This window comes from Dermacentor albipictus, chromosome 1 (assembly GCF_038994185.2).
Source record: "Dermacentor albipictus isolate Rhodes 1998 colony chromosome 1, USDA_Dalb.pri_finalv2, whole genome shotgun sequence".
Classification (NCBI taxonomy): Eukaryota; Metazoa; Arthropoda; class Arachnida; order Ixodida; family Ixodidae; genus Dermacentor; species Dermacentor albipictus.
This window is the reverse complement of record NC_091821.1, coordinates 74,161,284-74,185,507: the sequence shown is the minus strand read 5'-3', so window position 1 is coordinate 74,185,507 and position 24,224 is coordinate 74,161,284. Positions and strand designations below refer to the sequence as shown.

Below are 24,224 nucleotides of genomic sequence, written 5' to 3'. Positions count from 1 at the left end.
TTGTTCGTAACGTTAGACACATGGGAAGCAAAAATGTTCTGTGATCATCACCACTGGAAATAACGTGTAATTAGCTGTCATCCAAGTGAGTCTAATTACGGCTCAGAATTAAAAATCAGCTGTCTTGCGTGTAAACGTGAACATCAAGCCGGGTCATTTGCCATCAGCATAGATTGATGCACGAACAGGAAAACAGTGATGGCAAAACATTTTACGCGTGATGTGCAATTGCGACGCAGCCACTTTTTAAACGTTGTGCAGTCCAGCCTTGCGCGAGTCCATCGTAACAAGTGACCCCCCTCCCCCACACACACACAAAGAAACTTTGAATATGGGATACGTAGACACACATTATAGCTCATTTCAAGTCGTTCGCATTTGAATCAATGCTGATAGCAACTGTCGGCCACATACTGCTACCTTGCGCAGTACTCAACGCTCATAATTTGGCCGCAAAGCTACAAAGAAAAAATGCTACACACTTGGATCATATTATTGCTTTTCCTCTGAGCAAGATTTAAAAAATAGTTTTAAACTCTTTGGTAACATCACAACAGGTACGCCTTTTATTGATCGAGATTTCTTGAAAAATCGTGCGCTTGGAAGAAAATCTTGGGTCTCAATAAGCAACTTTACTCGTACTTCTCAGGCAGGCATAGTTCGACGTTCATCCGTTAGCAGCTGTTCTGACAAATGGTCTCTGTTTCAGTGGATTCCTGTTTGGCTACAGCGTTTTCAAGCAGCGCCGAAACCTTAGCAAGTGGCTGCCGATACTGTTGATCAGGAGATACGTGCGGTGAGTCGGCAAAGCAGCCACCTTGTTACGCGTCTGCCAAGGTGGGGCTGCGGAACAAATGCGCACAGCGCAACCACCGTGACTTATGTCCGACGTCTTCGCTTCAATGAACGTCAATAGCCTGAGTTTCGCTCGGCTGAAGGGCGAGACGACGTAGTATACTTTTACAAGGAAACTTCTGTCAGCCAGGCAACCGACTTAATATTGCAGAGCAGGAAGGTAACCCATCTTTAAATTTAGGTATTTGTTCAGTGAAAAGCCGCCCCCACTGTGACGTAACTGTTTTTTTTATATACTTTAATAGAGATGAGATATATCGACATCAAGAAACCTTAAGCGCCAAAATAGGGGCCGTTCAAGCTCCATAGCGCGTAGGTGGTCCATACGGTGGCTTTACGCCACTGGGCCGATTTATCTGCGATGTTTAAAACAGAAGGGTTGCAGAAAACGAGTTAGTACTAATGGTAATGAAAGCAAATGTATTTGCGATTGGCAATAACCAGGCCAATCACACGCTGATTTCATGATGCAATGCTGGTGATGCCAGATGTGAATACGAGGCTGCAGAGAAAGAAAGAGTGAGTGAGTGAGTGAGTGAGTGAGTGAGTGAGTGAGTGAGTGAGTGAGTGAGTGAGTGAGTGAGTGAGTGAGTGAGTGAGTGAGTGAGTGAGTGAGTGAGTGAGTGAGTGAGTGAGTGAGTGAGTGAGTGAGTGAGTGAGTGAGTGAGTGAGTGAGTGAGTGAGTGAGTGAGTGAGTGAGTGAGTGAGTGAGTGAGTGAGTGAGTGAGTGAGTGAGTGAGTGAGTGAGTGAGTGAGTGAGTGAGTGAGTGAGTGAGTGAGTGAGTGAGTGAGTGAGTGAGTGAGTGAGTGAGTGAGTGAGTGAGTGAGTGAGTGAGTGAGTGAGTGAGTGAGTGAGTGAGTGAGTGAGTGAGTGAGTGAGTGAGTGAGTGAGTGAGTGAGTGAGTGAGTGAGTGAGTGAGTGAGTGAGTGAGTGAGTGAGTGAGTGAGTGAGTGAGTGAGTGAGTGAGTGAGTGAGTGAGTGAGTGAGTGAGTGAGTGAGTGAGTGAGTGAGTGAGTGAGTGAGTGAGTGAGTGAGTGAGTGAGTGAGTGAGTGAGTGAGTGAGTGAGTGAGTGAGTGAGTGAGTGAGTGAGTGAGTGAGTGAGTGAGTGAGTGAGTGAGTGAGTGAGTGAGTGAGTGAGTGAGTGAGTGAGTGAGTGAGTGAGTGAGTGAGTGAGTGAGTGAGTGAGTGAGTGAGTGAGTGAGTGAGTGAGTGAGTGAGTGAGTGAGTGAGTGAGTGAGTGAGTGAGTTGTCCCGGTCCCGCTGCTACTGCGCAAAGGCACGGCGACATGCATAACGGTTGTGCTTAAAATGACGCCGTTCGCTCTCTGGTCGGACTCTGTCCGCCTTCGTCCTTCATGCATCCGGGGGCGAGACAGGGTCATCATACCGTGCTTCTGCCTGCTGCTGGTGTTCTCGCTTCTGGGCCTGGTGTCGTCGGGACCCATCTGGCGTGACAACTACGCCTTGCTGCGCGGGAACTGCGAGGCCCGCTGGTGGAAGATACCGGCCCTTGTCAACAACTGGGAGTACAGCCTCGACTCTGTGAGTAGCGCCCACCTATGTGCTAAACAGCGTGCGCGACCGGCATATAAGCTGCTAATTCCAACACGATGTTCAGTTTGTGGTAGTCATGTAGCGCACTTTTCTTGGTCCACTCAGAACGACGTAGCTAAGCTTGAGCGTTTGTGCCCCCGACGGCAAATGCTTGCGTGACACAGAGGCCTTCATGAAAAAGTTGCATTTCCAGAGGACACGGATGGCCATCTTGGAATTATGCCCAGGATACGAGATGCGACTGCGGTCGATCGTCGCAGGCACAAATGCGGACTGCATTTTGCAATTCAGACTGCGCACATTGCCTGCGAGGATATTTCGTCTGCTCTTTTTAGACGACTCTGGATACTTGCGTTGATTGCATGTGTTAAATTTGCATTAACGTTTAAATCTAATGCGGAGCAAAATTGGGACAAAACGACAACTTCTTGAATTCGTGTCAAATTAAACGAACAAGACATAGAGCCGCGTAAGCAAAGTCAACGAGCAATGTCCGCGAAAGAAACCCTTCTCTCAGCCGGGAGGATGAATTCTGCGTCCACATACTAATATTACTATATTATTTACTGTATTAGCTGTGGCAATTTAGCCCTCCTTGAACTGACGGCGCTACTGTTCAGGCACTGAGCTAGGTAAGTGCGAATGACACTCGAATTTGTTAACTATCGTGCGAAATAAGAAAATGTAAGCTGCAACAAAAGCGCTTTTAAATGCGAAGCATTGCTTGGCGAACATTTGCCACTTTGGCAGTATCCATCTAGCCGCCTACGTCTTGCTGCTCTCATGGTCGTTTCGTTAACTTGGTATGTACCAAAATTGGCATAGTATGACAAGAGTGTATAACAAACATAAACGATCGGTCATGACATGAATATAATGACATGCGTGTCACGTAGTGTCAAACGTAGGGTCAAACGTAAGGTCAAACGTAGTGTCAAGGAGATGGCCACGTAGGGCAATGTAAGGTAACGTAAGGTCATCTAAGCCACTGCGTAGCCTTCTTTTCTTTAAAAATTGGTTGGCAACACTGGTGCGCAATGAATTGGAATACGAGAAAGGAAGATTTTTTTAAGTAGAAGTAAACAGCCCAGAGTTTCTTGAAATCGGGCCAATTAGTTATGAATAACCGAGGCATTTCAATCACTTCGTTGTAAACGTCGCGCACCGTACCATCCGAAATAGAGCAGGCGAAGCATGTTCCCCAGAAGAAAAACTTTTAGTAAATGTGAATTCAATATATTTACCGAAAGAAGCCGATAATTCCATCCGCACACTTTGTTAGACGAAAAGTGCAAGTAGAGCCGACGTTATATTGTCGAGGCTCACGACATACTTCTTGACGAAGCCTTCTTGAGCAACGAAGAAAAGGCACAGCTGCACAATGTCGAATGTCACTACTGCCTACCTCGTAATTTTTTTTTTCGTTTGTTGGCTCTTAATATCTGCTGCCTTGTTACCCCTTCACATCCTTCTTTTCCTTGATGGCGCTGGCGTCGTCATAAGTAGCTAGTTCCGACCAGGTCACCGTCGTGAACCGCGAAGTATTCATAAGCCATCCGCGCCAGCGCTGACCGCATGCAGCTCAGTGGCCACTGCGGATGGCAGTGGTGGCGCCGCTAGGTGCGTTCGTTGTACAGCAACAAATCAGCCGTTGCCGGCGCCTTAATTCCTTCGTCGTACAGCCGAATTCGTTGTAGTGGTTTTCGCTGTAGATGTTTTCGCAATACACATAAAGCATAGGAATTCTGAATGCTTCGTTATACAGGTATATTCGTTGTATAGGCGTTCGTTGTAAAGGCGTTTCGCTGTACGTCCATTTTGTGCGATGCGACATCAGCTGCAGTTTTCTGGGGTGTATTACAGCGTTAAAATATTTATTGGAAATATATTTGCTTCATTTTTATAGCATTAGAAAAGTCGATGGGTGTACCGGACGCGGTAAGACGGCGTTGAGCACTCCTGTGCTCATGTAAACGCAGAGGAAAAACTACTTGGCTGTCACAACTGTCACGGAAAAGAACAAATTTTTGAGCGTGACTGGTGAAACTGTTGAATGGGTGAAGAGTTGAAAAATTTGTGTGGGACGGTCTTAGCGCCTGTCGAGCGTTGTTGAACACTATGCTGAACATTGATTTCTTAATAAACGTGGATATACACATAATAGAATGCAGACATGGGTCAGAACAGACATATAGGCCAAAACCACGTGTATGCACGCATATCTAGGCATCTCAGACAAAACAGATTCAGCATAGCGTCCACTGTTCCTTCGTGAAGTCGAGGCGCCGCATTTTCGAATTACACCATCAAAAAAAAAATAACTTTGAATTCCTTCCTCTGCAAAAATTCAAAGCTATCCATTCAATATCGTCCCCTCCTTCCATCTGCCTGTCGGTATGTGCGAAGGTCATTAACTGCGCGTGTGACATTTATCAAGAATCTTGATGCTGAGATCCGCGAACGAGAATTAGCTTCGACTTTGGACATGCCTTATTATAGCGAACAGCAATCGATTCATGATAGTCACAGTGTCCTTCTAGAATAAAAAGGAGGTATAGAAAGAAGAGAGGCCAACTAGCGATCCAGTCAGCTGCTCTTCGTGGGACAATAGGTTAAAGGGTAGAGAAGCGAAAATAACCTGAAACGCATGGCATAATCCAATGTAGAACACGCCGCCTTGATAAAAAAAGCCTATTATATATGGGCCCGCAGTCTCTCGGAACTGAAGCAGCGCATTGATAACCTTTTCCCCGTAGTCCCCTCTGTAAGTGCTGATTAAAAAACCTAGTGTTATGATAGTGAACGACACTCTGGTCTGTCAAGCACGTTGCACAACATTTGGTTCACCCCACTAAAGCATTGTCACAAATACAAAGTTCAGGGATAGGGTCGTCACAGCCGCGCCTGTCACAGGCAGAGCTGTCACCGTTACAACTAGAAATAAACATCGGCTTGTAATGCGCCTCCAAGATACAGACGGCACAGTACAATCTGTTCGCGTCATGATAATGCAGCTGGAAGACTTATTTGTAAGTCAGGCAACACCGGAAACAGTCCTGAGATCTCAAAATTGTTCGAGTCCCATAGAGTCAATACACATTCACGACTAATCGAGCGAAGCCCAACAGCAGCGTAGTTCGCGCAAGCGTAATAAAAACGCGCCAGTCGCTTTCGCGCACAGATAGTGCGGAATTGATTGATTGATTGATTGATTGATTGATTGATTGATTGATTGATTGATTGATTGATTGATTGATTGATTGATTGATTGATTGATTGATTGATTGATTGATTGATTGATTTGAAAATCTTGGAAATTTTGGCAACTTCTGTCGTTGGCTTTTCCCCAGAATTTGATTGTCTAATTAATATGCAGAAATGGTATGAAAATATGAGTCGGCTACGGCGGCCGCATTTGGATGGATGCGAAATGCGAAAACACTCGTGGATACTTAGATTTAAGTGCATGCACGTTAAAGAAACCCCAGGTGGCCAAATTACCGGAGTCCCCCACTACGGCGTGCCTCATAATCAGATCGTGGTTTTGACACGTAAAACACCGTAATTTATTTATTCATCTTTTGGAAAATATGAGCCAAAAAAAAAAACGAGGACATCTAAGCAATTCTTGTGAGTTGTGAATGCGAAAGCATAACTGTCCAATTGAATTCCGCTGAGCGGTCCTTCGCGCTATCTACTCTTTGCGATCGAGCGAGCGCGTTGAGACGCTTGGATAACACCTCCTCGATAGCAAAGGCCAGTGTGCTTCGATCCGTGACGTCATGCTACCTTGCCCGACTGCCATAAAACCTAATGGGGACGCTCCCGGGTAAACCGCGGTGAATTTGACGCAACCGCTTTGGTCACGCCGTGCTTGGACGTGGAAATTTCCGTCCAAGTAACATGACGTCATAAAGCAGAGCGCACAGGCCTGCTATCTAGGAGGCGTTGGCTTGGGGCATTTTGATTTGGCCTTATACCGAGGCGCAGCTAGAACGCAGGCGAGAGCTTACGCGGACAAGGAACTCGCGGATAACACAGGCTTCCGGGAGCATGATCGAGGGTGGCGTGGCGTCGCGATGGTGCCTAATTCTCCCCTCACGCAACAGGTGGCGCGCTATTGCAGCGGTAGGTGTTCGCACGCTCTGCTCCGTCAAGGCGCGCTCGTGAAATGGCGTCGCAGCCAATAGGAATTTAGGTGCCGTTTTTCGTTTGTCCAGACGACGGACGACGGCTTTTTTTGCGCTCCATGGGCCATTTGATGCTTTCGCATCAATACAAACATAGGCATGCACATACTGTGATAGGCACTTAGCTTCGGCGTGCTTGAATCGACAAACAATGTAGTGGGCGCAGCAGGACATCTGGTACGACTCGTTCACATAAGTGTTCAGGCAAATAAAACAAGCAGTTTTAGAAAACGATGAAGTACACAAAGTAATAATCAATCGCAAATGTAGGGAAGCGTTAAGACACTTGTGCAATAAAAACAGAAATGGTGAGAAAATATAAGTTATACGAACTGGAATATACATATCCTAGCGATACTGCAGTGTTCCGGCAGTCATTTTATGTCGCTTGCCACGTAAGTACATAATCTTAAGCATGAAATGTTTTTAGCTCCCGTTGTCGGCGACCTTCAAGTGATTTTTAGGCAAAAGCCAGAACCGTCATCTAGGCACTACAACGAGAACATCCGGGCAACCAGACAAAAGAATAAAAAATGCGGTCTCTGGCTTCCAACCTTTTGTACAGGACCGCACCGCATACGCTAGTTACTGCCCAAACAAGTTACAAAAAATATTGCTTCCGAGATTTCTTCCTAATTTTTGTTCACGATATCACTCAAGCTGTAACTTCTAGTATGCTGAAGTTTGTCCTTTCCAATACGACGTTCAATGATGATGATGAGGAAGAAGCCTAAATTAATAGCAGAAACCCACTATAGGGGATAGGCCACGAATAGGGTGGTAATATGATTGAAAAATGAAATACATTAGTCAATAAGTAACACAAAATAAGGAAATGAATGAATAATCCAAGACGAGAAATAAACTGTTAATGAATTAGATAAAGCTTTCTTTAATACGATAGTCAGCCTTGCTCTGATAGGAGTAGTAACAAGAACTTATTACTGAATTTCGTAAAGTGAAGGATACACTTAAACATGAGTAAGTTAAATTTGAATAATAATAATATTTTAGCTGTGAATCTGTTTTTACTTCTTGAATTTTCTAAATTGAAGAAGTGAGTCAATTATAGAAACTACGAAATATTAATAAGGCAGTCTTTTTGTGTCACATAGGAAATTAAAATTGGCTATGCAAACATTCCTGAGGCTGTATCTTAATACCGTTGCTCCGAGGAAGAGTATAACAGTACGGATTAAAGGCAGTCCTAGATTTGGAAGCGGAATTTATAGACATTGTTTTCGATGACTAGAAAACCGCCGATACGATAATAAAAAATGGTCGATGGATTCCGGCTCATTGCAGAGGTATAGCATAAAGGGGATACCGTCCGTGAAGTAAAAATTAAGTGTTGGAATACGGCAACGGGGGCTGACTGTTGTACTAAATGTTAGCACAACAGTCAAATCACTAGAAAAACGTTTTTTTTTTTCAATACTAAAAGCAGCGGTACCATGAAATACTTACACATCAAGCTTAAACTATGCATAATTTAAACATGCAGTTACACACACTGATTCTCAGAAAGGGCACTTTCGAATTCACTTATCGGTAATGAACGAAAGCATAACAGGTCAAAAATTTCATAGTCCTATAGTGCGAGAAAAGCTGTACTTGAAAGTATCTCTCCGGGCATAAAAAGAGATATGATTGCGCTCGTGGAAGTTACGCGCGCAAGAAGGCTTGGTGAAAGATAAGCAAGCTGTGCTCGACGTATGATAGGGCATGTTAATCATGTTGCGCATAATTTTTAATGATTCCACGTCACGACGTACGGAAAGTGATGTTAGGTTCAGCGCAGAGAGGACAGGCGAGGTTGAAAAATAGCGGTCGTATGTTGGTGAAAAATGAAGCGCGCGGCTTTGTCTCCCAACTACTTCCGTATCCAGCTTTTCTGGACACGAGGGTTTAGTTCGCGGGAATGCCACCACGTGGCGTACTCACCTTAAACTTTTCAAACTTCCCGCGGTGACGCGTGATGACGTCAACCAAACAAAAATAAAAAAGTAAAAGCTATCCCTGTGCATTGAACTTCGCCACAATGCTTGTCCCGCCAGCGTTATCAGTGTTCTTGATCAAGCGTATTCGCTCGTCGCCTGGAAATTGCTCGTCATCCAGCGTTTACTCGCGACGAGCAATTGTTGATTCTGGGCTTTTGATTCGGTTCTTATTTTTTTCTCTTTTCCTTTTCTTTTTCTTTTTTTCATTCTACGGAGTAAAGAAGATAGCCTAACCGTCAGAAGCACTTCGGGGCAGCCTTTCTTCAATCGGCATACATTGTTAACGTCCGAACATCGCACCGCGCCTACTAGAGACGCCGTCGTGGATGGATTTTGATTTTCCCTTATCGAATTCATTAAGGTGCACACAATTATTTCACTAGCGACTTTGCAATGCGCACTCATGGGCTATCGACGCAGCTGCAAATCTAGATGTGCTTAAGTATCAGGACATATACATGGATATGTCGGTTTTTCACCTTGACACAAAAGTCACGAAACAAGAGTTGAGCAAACTGTCCCTGTGTCGTCGCAGGGTGTGAGAGGGGGCTAGTTGGTATTCCATGCTAAAGTGACTAGCGCAAGAGTGGACACGGGACACTAAAGAGGCGACAAGGATAAGCGCAAACTTCCAACTGGGCGCTTGTCCTTGTAGCGTCTCTCTATTGTCCACTATTGCGCTAGTCACTTCAGTCTGTGTCGTCATCCGTTAGCATGCTATGGCCGAAGCTGCTCGCAATATTACGTCACATTTACTGGCCACCAGGCCAGGTACACCCTTGGGTACGACATATACAGTACTTGCAGTTAGTTTCCAAAGTAGTCTCCTATGGCGGCTATCCACGTGTGTGAAGCAAGAACGCTATTTAAAATTATTGTGGAATAATATATGCGGAATTTGTATGTTCTCCACATTTTCTACCATGTTGCCGTTCCACCTTTATTATATAGCCGCAATGTAGACTAGCAGCTATCGAACGCCATAAAGGCTATCCACATATTCAACCCTTAATGACCATCGGTTATCTTCCCTCCTCATTACATGTCCTGCCCATGCCAATTTCTTTTTCTTGATTTCAACTAAGATGTCATTAACTCGCGTTTGTTCCCTCACCCAATCTGCTCTTTTCTTATCCCTTAACGTTACACCCATCATTCTTCTTTCAATAGCTCGTTGCCTCGTCCATAATTTAAGTAGAATCCTTTTCGTAAGCCTCCAAGTTTCTGCCCCCGTAGGTGAGTACTGGTAAGACACAGCTATTATACACAGACTGGATTCCAAGGGAAGGGAAGTGTAGCAGGGGGAGGCAGAAAGTTAGGTGGGCGGATGAGATTAAGAAGTTTGCAGGGATGACATGGCCACAATTAGTAGGTGACCGGGGTTGTTGGAGAAGTATGGGAGAGGTCTTTGCCCTGCAGTGGGCGTAACCAGGCTGATGATGATCATGCTGCTGCTGCTGATGATGATGATGACATATTCAAGGACCTCACGCGCAACTCCTGACACTTAATTGTATTCAAATTCAAGAGTTGTGCGACTGCCCAGGACATCCTCAACGAATGTTACATAACGTATTATGAGGTTTTACTTGCCAAAACCACGATTTCATTATGAGGCACGCCGTAGTGGAGGATTCGGGAATAATTTAGACCACTTGGGATTTTTAACGTGCGCCTAACCCTAAGTACGCGGGTTTTCGTATTTCACACCCATTGAAATACGGCTGCCGTGGATGGGATTCGATCCCGAGACCTCGTGATTAGCAGCCGAACCCAATAAAAGCTAAGCAACTACGGAGGGAAACGAATGTTGGCAGTAGGAGGAAGGTGACGGCCGGCCCGTGGGACAATTTGTTCCCATCCTCATTGCTGGAGAATGGGTACCATCTGTCCAAGAATGACACCGTAGAATGCACTGTATTCAATGTGATGGAGTCCGCGTCCAATATTTCAGAGCCGAATCATACTGTAATTACTGACGACCAGGTATCTCGCTAATACGTGCAGTCGTTTGACAGCTGCCGAGCGCTGGCGTCGGCCACAGGACCTACTTGACCTTTTTTTAACACTTGCCGACATTCTCGCCTTATTTCGCACTTTTGCGTTTCAGCTTAACTGCTTCAACAGCCGATTTATTTGTGCCAGAATTTGGCCACCCTGTCAACGTTATGGTTTCTTATGTTAAGTCATCTTTTATATTGACACGTATACTTATCTTTATCGGGCAACCACGTTTCGCAGCCTAAAAAACGTAATCGCACAGCGTGGGACGCGCCTGTATATGTATCCGAAGTTTCTGGAACGTTATCGATGCTTCTATCCGCTGTCTGTTGTCGCCGAACGTTATGTTATCTGATTTCATCACCTGACGCGAATGGTGCAGAACTTTGTGGAAGGCACGCGGGTCCGAACGATTAGTCTGAAACATTCGATGACTGCTCTAAAGAAGCCGACGCGCTTGACCCGCTGATCATATTTTCGACGATCGCCGAGCGTGTTCGCCGCTATCGTTGTGCTATAAGTGTAGCCTGTTTTGTGGGCACAGGTTCGCCCAATAAAAGTTAGTTTTGTCGTTCACAGTACTGCTACTGTGTTATTCAACGTCACGACCACGTGACAATATTTAGGCTAAGGCTGTCGTGAAATTTCCAGCGGTTTCACCTTTCCCAAAATGCCCGCATTTTCGTCGGCCTCTTAATATTTTGGAGGATTTTTAATAGACGTGGAAACCATTGCATGGCCCCCTGGCCAAGCTGCTCAAAAAGTCATTTTATATCCCTGAGGTCATGCGCAAGCTTCCGCCTTCGTGCCGTTCCTCAACCTCCTGATTTCCCTGTCACCTGTATTCCATTTTGACGACTCCATTCCCACGGAAGTTGGCGAAGATAAGTCCATGGGATTAAAGCCATTTAAATCAATTCTACTGTGGATACGACAGCCGCTTATGCTCACTGTGGATGGAAATGTTGCGTTAATGAGCGCCATTCTGAGGAACCTAAATTGATAGTCACAAAATTATGCGGATCCCACGTATGTGCGAATCGATGTAAGCAAAGCTTTCTGTGTTTGTTGTCATTGTTAAACGTAATCTCCACAGAGTAGTCAGGCACCCTCTAATGAAATGCTGTCAATGTTTGCCTGATTACGCCCACCATTGTGATGCAAATAAACGTAACTCCAACTCATTTTCTCAGAAATAAACGCTGAATGAAACGCTGACGTCATCCTGAACAAGATCAACAAGCGCCCTAGTGCTCGATCTTATGATGCCCCTATTCGTAAGCTTATATTCGTGATTTAGTTACTTGGGGGGGGGGGGGGGGAGGGGCGAGAGCGATGTGTTCTTATACCGTAGAAACATCCCTCAGACCTCTCTGATGTGCTCGTTTTTATTCTCAAGTACCCAATGAAAACTGTAATCGCTGCAACTTCATGATGTCCTGGTGGCAGGCCACCATGGCATGTCGCGCAAGTATGACCGCGCTGATTCATTTGGGTTGGCATATACTATTTGGTGCGTCATACTTCGCCACATGCATTTTTCAAGCAGAGCTTGAAAAGGGCGGCCAACTCACTACGTCCCTTTCCTCTGTTTACTTCCGCAAAGTGTGTGTCTATCGCTGTGGTTACCAAATACGCCCAGCGGTATGCTACCACTCAAGCCTTTCTGTCGGCTGAGCAACTGAAGTCGCAGGCTTTCTTCAACACGGCGTCGACGTTCAATACGGCTATCCTCAATTACTTTTCGCGGACTTCGCTCACCGCCTTCCCTCCAGTGTCATCTCTTACACTACTCGCTCCTGCTAGACACAACACAAACACGCAACGACCCTAATGAAGTATCTATAACACGCTAGTTGACATGCTGTCGACGTATATTTCCGCTGAGCACCGGGATTGGAGCGTGGTCATGTCTATGGTGACATTATCGGTCTACAGCTTCGCTCAACAACACCGCTCGTTACTCATCACTTTTTTTTTCCCGACAAGAGTATAGCGTATCTCCGCTGAATGTACTTCCGCTTTAAGTGGGACCTTGCACGCCCGCTTATTCTGTTGCGTTGACGGCGACCGTTGTCGTCAGGCTGCCGCCTAATTCTGAGCGTCGCAGTCACCAGAGTGCACAGAAAGCTGTCTTCCCAAACAAACCACCGGGATTCGAGCCCATCTCCCAAATGCAGCATCTTGCATTTGGGAGATGGGCACTCTAACCATTACGCTACCACCTGCCTCCACCAATTTCCGTTTATCTGCCTTCCCACTTCTCGTTTTTGCCGCAGACGCAGGAAGAACGGATGCAGAAACGAAAAAAAGAAGTAAAGATTGCTTGAGCCGCCAGTGACGCATGACTTTAACTTTGGCAGGGGACCTTCATTGGATCGCATGTAGGCTTGCGGCATCGTGCAGATTGTGGGTCGCCTTAGCTTTAATGTAAATTTGCTTTCACCAACTCTTTTCAGCTAGAACTGAAACGCCAGACAAAAATGAGACCTATCGTTGACTATTTTTCTTGTTTTCAAGGTTTAAAGCAAAAATGCTCATTAACACAAATAGTGATTTGTTTAAGAAAAAAACGGCTGCTGAGCACGAGATCGCGGGATCGAATCCCGGCCACGGCGGCCGCATTTCGATGGGGGCGAAATGCGAAAACACCCGTGTGCTTAGATTTAGGTGCACGTTAAAGAACCCCAGGTGGTCAAAATTTCCGGAGTCCTCCACTACGGCGTGCCTCATAATCAGAAAGTGGTTTTGGCACGTAAAACCCCAAATATTATTATTATTATGTTTAAGAAATGGCATAAGGATACTGTATTTCAAGGTCATGTTTTGTCAATACGGCCCGGCACCACGTATCGACGAAAGGGCATCACAGTGCCGATGCACGCGGCAGGTTACTGAATGAAGAAAACAGGAAACGACTGTTTTTCAGTTCTCGCAACACATTGTACACAGAACACAAGGCACCCACCATCATGACATTCTTTTTTTTTTTACAACAGCGACACACAATGCCGGACTGATATACTTCCTAAAAGGGTCTCATTTGATTTTTCATCGCAGAACTGCAAGCACAGTTGCGTCGCGCGTGCTTGCAGCCACGTACTGTAGCCGTGCTCCTTTTCCTCTAACAATATGGCTACCGGCGGCTTCAAGCGCTCCCGTAGGTGGCCGATTGGACTGTCACTCGAGAAGTTTAAATACATAACCTCTTTGCATAGAAATGACGGCATGATTGTTAACATCATTGCTCTCCAGACTGATCTTGATGAGCTAACTCATTGGTGCGGTAGGGCAGATGGTAATTAACGCAGACACAACTATACATCTCAAGTTTACTTCCGCTGCTAAGACGATTCCTAATGCCCACACAGTTAATAATACTATCATTGAAACTTCAGCGGCGGTAAAATACCTCGGTGTAAATTTTAGCTCTTATTTATCGTGGAGCACTCATATTGAACTGATTACTACGAAAGACTTAAAAAAAACTTTGTCTTCTTAAACGCCGACTACGCCAAGCCAACCAGGATACAAAACTACACGCATACAACGCGCTAATCAAGCCTGTGATAGAATACGCACCCGTGATCTGAAACCCTCATTTTATCTATCTTGTTAAAATGTTGAAATCTATACAAAACAAAGCTGCTCGATTCATCCTTTTCCGTTACTCTCGGTATCAAAGTGTAATGGTGCTGAAAATATCGCTCCGTCTCCCGCCTCTGGTCATGCGCAGAAAACTCAGCCGTTTATCTTTTTTCCATACTCTCTACCACAGCAACACACCATTCGCAAGTTCACATCTTCTCCCGGTGCCGCACACACCGGCTCGTCTAGATCACATGAAGAAGACTAAACCCATTTTCGCTCGGACAGACCGACACAAATACTCACCTCTTGTCCTGGCTATTGAAGAGTGGGATTCGCTTCCTTCTAGCATTGCGGCTATCGCTGGACCATCATCATTTCAAACAGCTCTTTGGTACCCCCCCCCCCCCCCCCATACTTAGAACATTCCACTGTACAATGATGAGCGTTTTTTTTTTCGTTTTTTTTTGCAGTGTGTGCGTGTGGGCCGTAACGTTCCGTGGAATGTTAGATGGCATGTTTTGTAACTTCTGAAGGTGCGATTTTTGTTTTGTTTTGTGGGATTTGCTACATGTGCATTTTTTCAGCACCTGTTCCTAGCCACTTCTTCCCCTGTCAACTTGTACCTGGCTTATTAACTTGTTTATTCCTGTCTTCAGCCATTTATATTCTGTGTTGTATATTGTTAAGTTTCTTTGATGAATCCCCCCCTACGTAACGCCCGCATTGGGCCTTTAGGGTATTGAAATCAAATAAATATTGTTGGCTTGGATATGTTTGGCACGAGGCCCAAGTCGGTACCCTGTCTTCTAACGCGTTCTTTTATTTTTGTCTCTGTCTTGAAGGGACGCGCACCGTAACATGCTGCAATGGTGATTGCGTTGCGCGTATGTAAGGTGAGAAACGCGGTTCTAAAATGTCTGTTCACTAACTTGTGTAGTAAACCCATGTTTATAGTATTCGCACAATAGTAAGAGTCACGAGTATGGCAACCGTAACCGCAAGCGCCACGTTATAGTCGTAACTTGTCGTGACAGCGTAGTTGAAATCCACTGACCCTGCCACTAAGAAATACGTGGCGAGGTATGGCTGATGAATAATTAATTGCGAAGATTGGTTTTCAGTAAACGTTTGTTACCAAGAACGGCGGGTGCTTATACTACCGCAAATGACGGACGCTTGGCGGTGACTCCAATCATTTACTCGCCACATCACAGATCTACACTAGAATTCAACTGGTTTCACCAACTCTTGCTTATATTCTCTCGCCCCTAAACTGCGACTTCGCCTACCACCCGGCCTCCAGCTTTTCCTCTTTGTCCCCCGCTTCTTTCCCAATCTGCTGAGACGTGCTTCCACTGATGTTTGGTCTTATTTTTTCTCAATAAATGAAGGCATTCATTCATGCTTTCATCTGTTACTGCAAAAAATAGCGTGTCTTTATCTACATAACCACCCTGTCTCTCACCTGGACTCTCCAATCGCGAAACAAAGTTGCGGTGTTGCAAATGACTGGGCGTCACATATACAATTTTCTAGGAATGGCCAGTAGCACGGCGGGCAATTTTCGGTGGGTGACGAGACAGTATATAGAACACTTTCTCTGCAATATCCACACTCAGTGCTCTGCTTCGTGAGCTACTATTAGCCGCTACTACGAAGTACGAAATGAAAGAAACCTAGCTGGGCTGGTCACGGACAGCTCTTTTTGGATTCGTGATGCGTCAATATAAAATATATATATTTCGTATATAATCCTAAATGACAGCGATATAAGCGAGGTGAGTTACGCTAGCTCGTTGGTCTTGACTAACGACACTCTTCATGCAGCACTTTCGTCTTATGCGTGTTTGCGAACGGGAATGAAAGACAGGAGGGTAACACGCCTTCCTGAAATTAAGCATTCGGAATAACTCTTTGTTTGACGGTTAGACATGTGTTGAGGGCCCCGATACGAACCACCTGCAAGTCTGTATCAGCTTGCAAAGAGGAACTCAGATTAAACGTTGTCAAGAGGATAGGCTTTTAATTACCATAAAGATATCTTTATTGAAATTCCTTACCATTAGGTGAAAGCCGACTAATAAGCATTCATATTTTCTGTGTTATTAAAACGACCTGTTAATAAAAGGTTGCTGTGTTCTACAGCCTCCTAAATTAGGGCATAAAAAATAAATTGATGCGGGAAGTGTGTAAACGCAGACGCAAGAAAAGGCCGTGTCCGTTTCCAAGTATTCACTCAATGAAGAAGGAGCGCCTCTATACTCTCACATTGTAGGGATGTCAAGAACAAAACACTTCCAAAGAGTGAGTCACGAATATAAGTCATTATAAGGTGAGCTTGCGCGGGAAAAGAAAACGCTCAAAGCGCAACGATGGCTGCGCGCAAAGTGCTTGCTCTGATTCCGATCTACGGATCAAGGCGTCAGTTCGTCAGACTGAAATGGTCGTACATTACAGCGCAATCTCGGGTCCTCAAATGTGACGGCGAATGTAGGCCCGTATTCGCTTCACGCGCGCAATCTGATAAGATAACGCTCTTTCGCTATTGAATCCGTGACAACATACTGGATGTTAGAAACACATGCAGGCACATCTTGAGCTAACTGATAACTCTGGAACTGTGGTTAGACGCTAAAAAAAGCCTCCCCCATAAAAAAAGAATACAGTTGCTTTCAATATTAGCTGAAAAATAGTGCTTGTCGTTTAAAAAGGGCCTCCAACACTGCACAGCGGCACTGACATACAGGAAATTCAAGCGCGAACTATCAAACCAGCGTATCGTGGTTCAATGTATCCCAATAGTTCAGGGGCCAGTTCCACCACGGGTACTGTGTCGGAGCTCATATTTCATGTCAGCATTAATTGTCACAAAATCACAGTATTTTTTCTTTAGATCTTATCATTACACAGCTAAAATACATCCAGCGAAATCCTCATCTTAATATTTCAGTACTTTTCGTTCTAACGTACACATCCGTGCTGATTCATATGTTACAAAGTACTGAAAATGTACCCTATGCTTTCCTCCAGGCAGCAGTTTTTATTCCATATGATGCCAGGAAACCGAGCCTGATGCCACCAACACTTAGGAACCTAATCGGGAGCGCGCACAATGTTCTCGCACACCTTGTGGGATGTACCGTAACGCTGAGGTGCGTCTTGTATAATATATGAGAATCGGCTGTAAAGGCAGTCGTGCAAGGTTTGACACATGCGCTTAAGCTCATGAAGTTGATTTGTGTCAAGATAACCTGTCCAAGCTTTCACAGTTACTTTATAAGATGTCTACAACACCATCAATATGCCGGCTGCTTTTAACTGCACGAAACAAAACTATTGAAATGATACAAACAATGTTAACATCATTTTATCATTCGAGTGTTCAGATTGGTAATCTCTAGATGCGGAGTAAGTTGAGAAGTTGTTTGCGTAATTAACAAAGCTACGTTAATTAAATTTTCAGTAATGGTTCTTACGTGGCTAAAGAAAGTGAGCAGTTTGGAGCCCGTCCACGAGATTATGCAGCCAATCGAAAAACTTTCGACTAAACATGCTTCTGTAAGAGCCATGCGAACAAAAATTTTCCAAGTAAACACTCTTGGAAGGCGTAACTGACGCAGAAAAGGAACATCTGTAAAGCGACAGAAAGAACAGCAGTTCACGACGGGACACAAAAGAGGAACCACACACAAACTGCGCTAACCTTAAGCGCTGTTCTTTATGTGATAATGAAGCAACTAGACCGTCAGTCATTCCTTCCAAACCTGTAAAGTCAACCTGACCACATCTAGCCTTTCGGGATTCTGTCATCAATAGTATGGCCCCGCGAACATATTCCCCGTGGCCTTATAGTCGCGTTCCATTTTTATTCATGCTGTTTTCTCGAAAGCAAGCAGTTTAAAGTTTTGGTGTCAATGCGGCATTGTACGTGTGCCGCAGAAAGCTTGCTTGGTCGCAGGAGTGATGCATGACGCAATGATGGTGCAGATTTAGCGCGTCGCTGGCATCAAGACAATGCGCTGCCGCCGAGGGAAGGAAGATAACGAAAGTGAAAGCTTGGTAGCTGCTCACGGAGCCGTGCCGATGGGGACGGTGCCATCATGACGAAATCTGAGCCGGCGATATTGATGGCTGCAGCGTTCTTGTTTTCTTTTATTCTTTTATACTTTTTTTTACAGCGATGTCGTTAAGAGGAAGCTTTAACACGGGCCCTACTCCGACTCGGCCTATTCAAATAGATGTAAAACGCCGAAACGCTTTTCTTAGATAACCCCTGGACCGATTTTAATGAAATTTGTTGGATTCGGGAGAGAAAAGTAAATTCTAGTGACTATTGGAAGCGGAATTTCTATTTAGGGCCTGAATTCTGGTAAAAGATATTAAACAATTCGAAAGTGCGAAAAGTACACAAGCACGAAGTTTAGAAATTATTAACTCCACATCAAGAACTGATATCGCGGTTCTGTAAACAGCATCCATTAGACAATTCCAATATGCCGAGTTATATCTTACGTGAAGTCGTTACGTTGTGAACAAGGGTTGTGGAAAAGCTGTATTTCCATATTACTAAATTTTTTTAGATTCATGCGTAATATATCAATTTTGTCTGCTTTAGATGTGCTGTTAGATCCAATGTACATAATTTTGATATCAGTTTTCATTGCCGAAAGAGAGTTGTAAACTTGATGGTTTCGTTTTCTGAAAATGTGCAATTTTTGACAATTTTGAATAAACAAATGATGACCTAATTCAAGAATTCGAAACCAACAGACACTAGATTTTAAGTTTTTGTTTTAAATGCAACAAAGCTTGTCAAATTAGATGCAGTGGCTTTCGAGAAAAAGGAGTTCTCCTTTTACATTTATTTAGATAGGACCACCAGAGCTAAAGCTTCCTCTTAAAGGCTACTTTCCCCACTATCGCGTCCGCGTGTAGAGCCAAATCCCGAAGATAGCGTAATACCGGCCCGACCCACAGTGGTGGTGAAGCATGCGTTCCGCGCTCCTCATATGTGGGCTGATCCCGAATGTAACGCCATGCCGGGGAGACCCGCGGCGGAGATGAAGCAGGCGTTAAGCACTCCCCATACGTGGGCCGATCCCGAAGACAGTGCAATGCGGGGCCGACATACGGTGGAGGTGCAGTTCGCCATTAAGGGACCCACATACACAGCTTTGCAGGTCATGTTTCTCCACAGAGTGGAAGGGCACTGAGATTTTTTAGTTATCCGCGTTTACCCTGCATGCGTCTGCGATGAAAACAAGAAACAGGTATGCCTGGAAAATCTAAGGTGGTGGAAGCAGGTGGTAGCGGAGAGGTTAGCATACTCAGCCCCTGCACGTACTTATATCTGCATTGACATGGGTTCATGGTAGTGATAGCGACCAACGCTCTACTTTTTCTTCGTACTCTAGTCATTGTGAAAATAAGGATGTGCTTAGCATCCTTACGAGTGGTGAAATGTGAGTGGCATCCTTACGAGTTACGAGTGGTGAAATCCCACTGGGGCTGATTGTGAAGAAAGCTTCCTTCCTCTGTCCACTCTCGCGATGGTGAAGCTAAAAATGAGGAGGAGGCCTGACGGACACAACGTTGATCGTCACCATAACAGAATGGATGGACGACCTGCGGAAAGGACAAGGCACACCAAGTTTTTAGCACTTAATTTGTCCTACAGTAAAGCGCTACAATGGCTAGTATGCCCTCATGGGAATGGTAGACCGAACTGCTGCTCACTGCTAACACTGGACTGATACTAAGAAAATACTCCGTCCGCAGGCACCACGCTACACTGAAACTAGTAAAACAATGTCAGTTTATAAACTGATATTGCCAATTATCTGGTGTCCTTCTTGTGTGTGTGGAGGGCATAGAGGTCCTGGCAATGAAATGGTATTATTTTCGTTTTTGCTGCAGTTGCACACAAACAAAATTCTTTGAAGTTATCCGACAGCGATCTACCGGTGGAGAAGACCAACCCACAAATTAAAAATAATTGCTGGTTTCAGATCTTCCAATTTACTTCGCGCTTAGCTACCATCTGTTATATTCTTCTTTTTGTGCTCTTATAAAGAAGAAAACTCCACATTACTACAATATCAACAACCGTACACAAAATAGACTGGCTTTGAAGCTGTGACCACGCACCGCACTTTTCTACATTTAACACATGTAGTATTGGGGCAACACGTTTGAGCAAAATGATTAGGTTTTCGATCAAAGCACTGTGACAGGCGGGAAAAACTCGTTGTCATGCCCGGTCGAAACAATACCATCTGAAATCTTATTTATTTATATTGATTTTTGAAAAATCACTATAACCGTTTATACATTTGCTTCGTATGAGTTATATACTAGCTTGCCTCGTCAATCTCAAAAATGTATTCTCTTTTCGGGAGACGGCCTTCGTGAAAAACGACGCAACACGACAGTAAAACATCCAGCAAGGCTCTATCCAATGATTGGCGAAATAGTGCACTGAGAGCGTGTCGACTAGCGTGCAATGGAAAGTTGAATTATGATCGTTGTAGGCTTGTGTTACGTCTAGCACGCGCGAGTAGTGTTAACAATGACATTGGTGTGAAAATGGTCAGCTCTATCTGCGATTTGTTCTTGTGGATCTCCACATTGAACGTCGCAGTCGTCACGATGAGAGCACTCCTGTGACATTATTAGCTCAGTGGGCTGGGAAGGCTCGAGTGGTAGCTCACTTTGAGGGGTATTGGCTAACAATTATTAATGTACGTACTTTGCGATGATGAAAAAGATGCAGAAACACCACTGGTGTTGTCTAACTATTCGTAAACAGGCCCCCAAATTTCAATTGGCCCACCCCAAACATTAAGTAGGCTCACCCCCGAATTTCAAGTTGGCACACCCTCAAATTTAAATTGGCCCACCCCCCTCAAATTTAAATTCGGCCACGCCCGATTTTCTTTTCGCCCAGCCTTAGAGGAAGCTTTAGCTCGAGTGCTCCTATCTAAATACATGTATAAGGAGAATTCGTTTTTTTCGGCAACCACTGCACCAAATTTGACGAGGTTTGTTGCATTTAAAAGAAAAACTTAAAATCTAGTGACTGTTGGTTTCGAATTCTTGAGTTAGGTTGTCAATTTTTCGTTAAAAATTGCCGAATATCGAAAATTTTCAAAAAACGAAACTATGAACTTTACAACTCTGTAACTCAACCACTAAATATGATAATACAATTCTGTGAATTGCATCTAGTAGTACATCCAAAGCGGACAAAATTGATATGTTACACATGAACATAAAAAAAATTTAATCATAGGGAAATACAACTTTTGCAAAACCGTCGTAACCAACGTAACAAATTCATGTAAGATGTAAAATGACATATTGAATTTGTCCGCTTTGAATGGTCTAATGGATGCCGTTTACAGAACCGTGATATGAATTCTTTATGCAGAACTATGAATTTGTAAACTTCGTGCTTCTATTTTTTTCAAACGGTCAAATATTTGAAAATCGTTTTAAGAAAATTCAAGCCCTAAATAGAAATTCCGCTACAACAGTCACTAGAATTTAACTTTCTCTTTCAAATGCAACAAATTTCATCAAAATCGGTCCAGGGGTTATCTCATAAAAACGTTTTTGCGTTTTACATGTATTTGAATACGCCGCGTCGGAGTTGGGCCCGAGCTAAAGCTTCCTCTTAAACTCAAATCGCAATCCCAAATTTCAGTTGGGCCACCTCTAATTTTCAAGTTGGTGCATGCACGCATGAATTTCCGTAAATCGACGTCCAAATTTCGAGTCGGCGCACCCCAAAATTTAGGCTTGTCCACCCCCATATCGCCCCCAAATTCAGATTGGCCGACCTCGAGATTGCCCCCACATTTAGGTAGGACCAACCCCATATCACCCCCGAATACAAACTGTGCTGCCTCCACAACACCACCAAATTTAGGTTGGCCCACTCCAATACCACCTGCAAATCGAGGTTGGCCCACCCCCATATCCGCCCCAAACTAGCGCTGGCCCACCCCTCGATCACCTCAAATTTATGATGGCCCACTGCAAATCACACACCAATTAAGGTTAGTCCACCCATATATCACCCCCCAATTCAGCTTGGCGCCGCCGCACATCACCGCCGTGGTCAGGTTAGCCGGTCCCAATGTCACCCCAAATTTAGGTTGGCCCACCCCCATATCATCCCCGAATCCAGGTTGGCCCACCCCCATATCAGCCCCAAACTTAGCCTGGCCCACCCCTCTATCACCTCAAATTTAGGATGGCCCACCGCAAATCAATCCCACATTTAGGTTAGCCCATCCCCTTTATACCCCCGATTCAGCTTCGCCCAGCCCCATGTCACCCCCATGGTTAAGGTGTCCCACTACCCATATCCCACCAAATTTAGGTTCTCCCACCCCCGTATCATCCCCAAATCCAGACTGACCCACCCCCCATATTCCCCCAAACTTAGGCTTACCCACCCATATATCACCTCAAATTTAGGTTGGGCCACCCCCATATCAGGCTCAAATTCAGTTTGACTCATTACCATTTCACCCCAAATTTAGGTTGGGCCACTCCCATATCACTACCAAATTCAGCTTGGCCCATCCCTGTATCACGCCCAAATTGATACTGATGGCACTTCCAATTTCAAGTTGGCCACCCCAACCCTTTTTATGAAGACCTATGTATTCATATGGGAAATGCGTCAAGTTTTTTGGCGTTACAGACACGATTTTGCACGATTTTGCTACCAAATTGCTGGGGTACTCGCCAACGAATGCTGCGCATTAAAAGCAACTGCACCGAACGAGCGACGCCATGTGTTGATCCTAAATACTGACGGCTAGCCAAGCTAGCTTCTCTGTAGAGCGACCGGGGCAGCCACAACACGGGACATTTATTCAAATGGATTTTTTACGGGCACACCTACACATTCATACCACTTGGCTGTAGGCAACACATTAACAGTAGCTATTAATCCAAACGCTGCACGTCTTCTCCTAGTTGGCGCATTTTTTATTTGAATGAATCTTTAGAAATAGTTAACGTTCGGGCAGCGACTCAGCTTAGCAGACCCTTTGTTCCGCACGAATGTTGCATAGGAATAGCACTGGCCACCGGGTGGCATTGTGGCCCAGGTGGACCTAATTCGCTCGGAGTATGTGCCATTAAGGACAGGCGAAAGTCGTGAAAACGGACCTTCCAGAAGAACGCAATAAGAATAGCCATTTTGTTCTCCCAGGTTCCACGCTACTAAGCACTAAAGTGTTTTTTTTTTTGCATAACACAAAGCTATGCGCAAGCTTCTAGTTATGATGTCCAATGAATAAAATATTCATAAATGCGGTGACCTAACTAATGAACACAACACTGCTATGTTTTAGGAAGGAAAATAGAAAACATAATATTTCAAGAGAACCACTGGAAAACTAGAACCGAAAGCAAACCATGAGCTTTGTGTTTCTGCCATCTGTTGGGAGACTGTAAAACTAAGTCCTATGGCTTCTAAAAAAAAAAGAAACTGCAACGCTGCAAAACCAGAACCGAAAGCAAATATTGGATTTTGTGTTTCTGCCATCTAGTGACAGACTATAAAACTAGGCCCTATGCGGCTTAAAAAAAAATTGCGAAGCGGGAATCGAACCGCGGCCACCGCGAAGGGAGACGAAAGGTGCGCGCGATTCTACCGCTCGGCCACGGCTTCCGTGGCTACGCGCAGTGTTACGCTCATATTTTTATAGATACCACGTGAATTTTCACGACAGTGTTTCAAAAAACGCTTTTGGGAACAATGTTGCACCATGTGTGGAGAGTCGAGATAGGCATCAATCGAAAGCTGAGTCTCCGGACTACATACGCTGCACTGCGTATTACGATAGACGTCGTAGGTTAATTACAGGCACCGTTCGTGCCTCGAAAATCGAGTACAAATTTTCGTCGTTTCCATAGGCTCCCATTGCTAAACCTTTAACCGCTGTGGGAACAAAATTCTTACGTGCCTTAGCGTGATCACTGCATTTGGCTCGTGTGGATTGTCTTCCAGA

At 44.7% G+C, this 24,224-nt stretch overlaps 1 protein-coding gene across 2 annotated transcripts in view; it reads left to right on the top strand.

The window, feature by feature from the left end:
• LOC135903960 (nose resistant to fluoxetine protein 6-like) overlaps nucleotides 1-24,224 on the top strand; it is a 110,214-nt gene that overhangs the window by 37,316 nt on the left and 48,674 nt on the right. For both annotated transcript variants that reach the window (XM_065434473.1, XM_065434474.1), the window contains exons 8-9: nucleotides 710-796; nucleotides 2,234-2,399. In XM_065434473.1, the coding sequence (XP_065290545.1) occupies nucleotides 710-796; nucleotides 2,234-2,399 (253 nt within the window). The remainder of the gene's footprint in view (nucleotides 1-709; nucleotides 797-2,233; nucleotides 2,400-24,224) is intronic.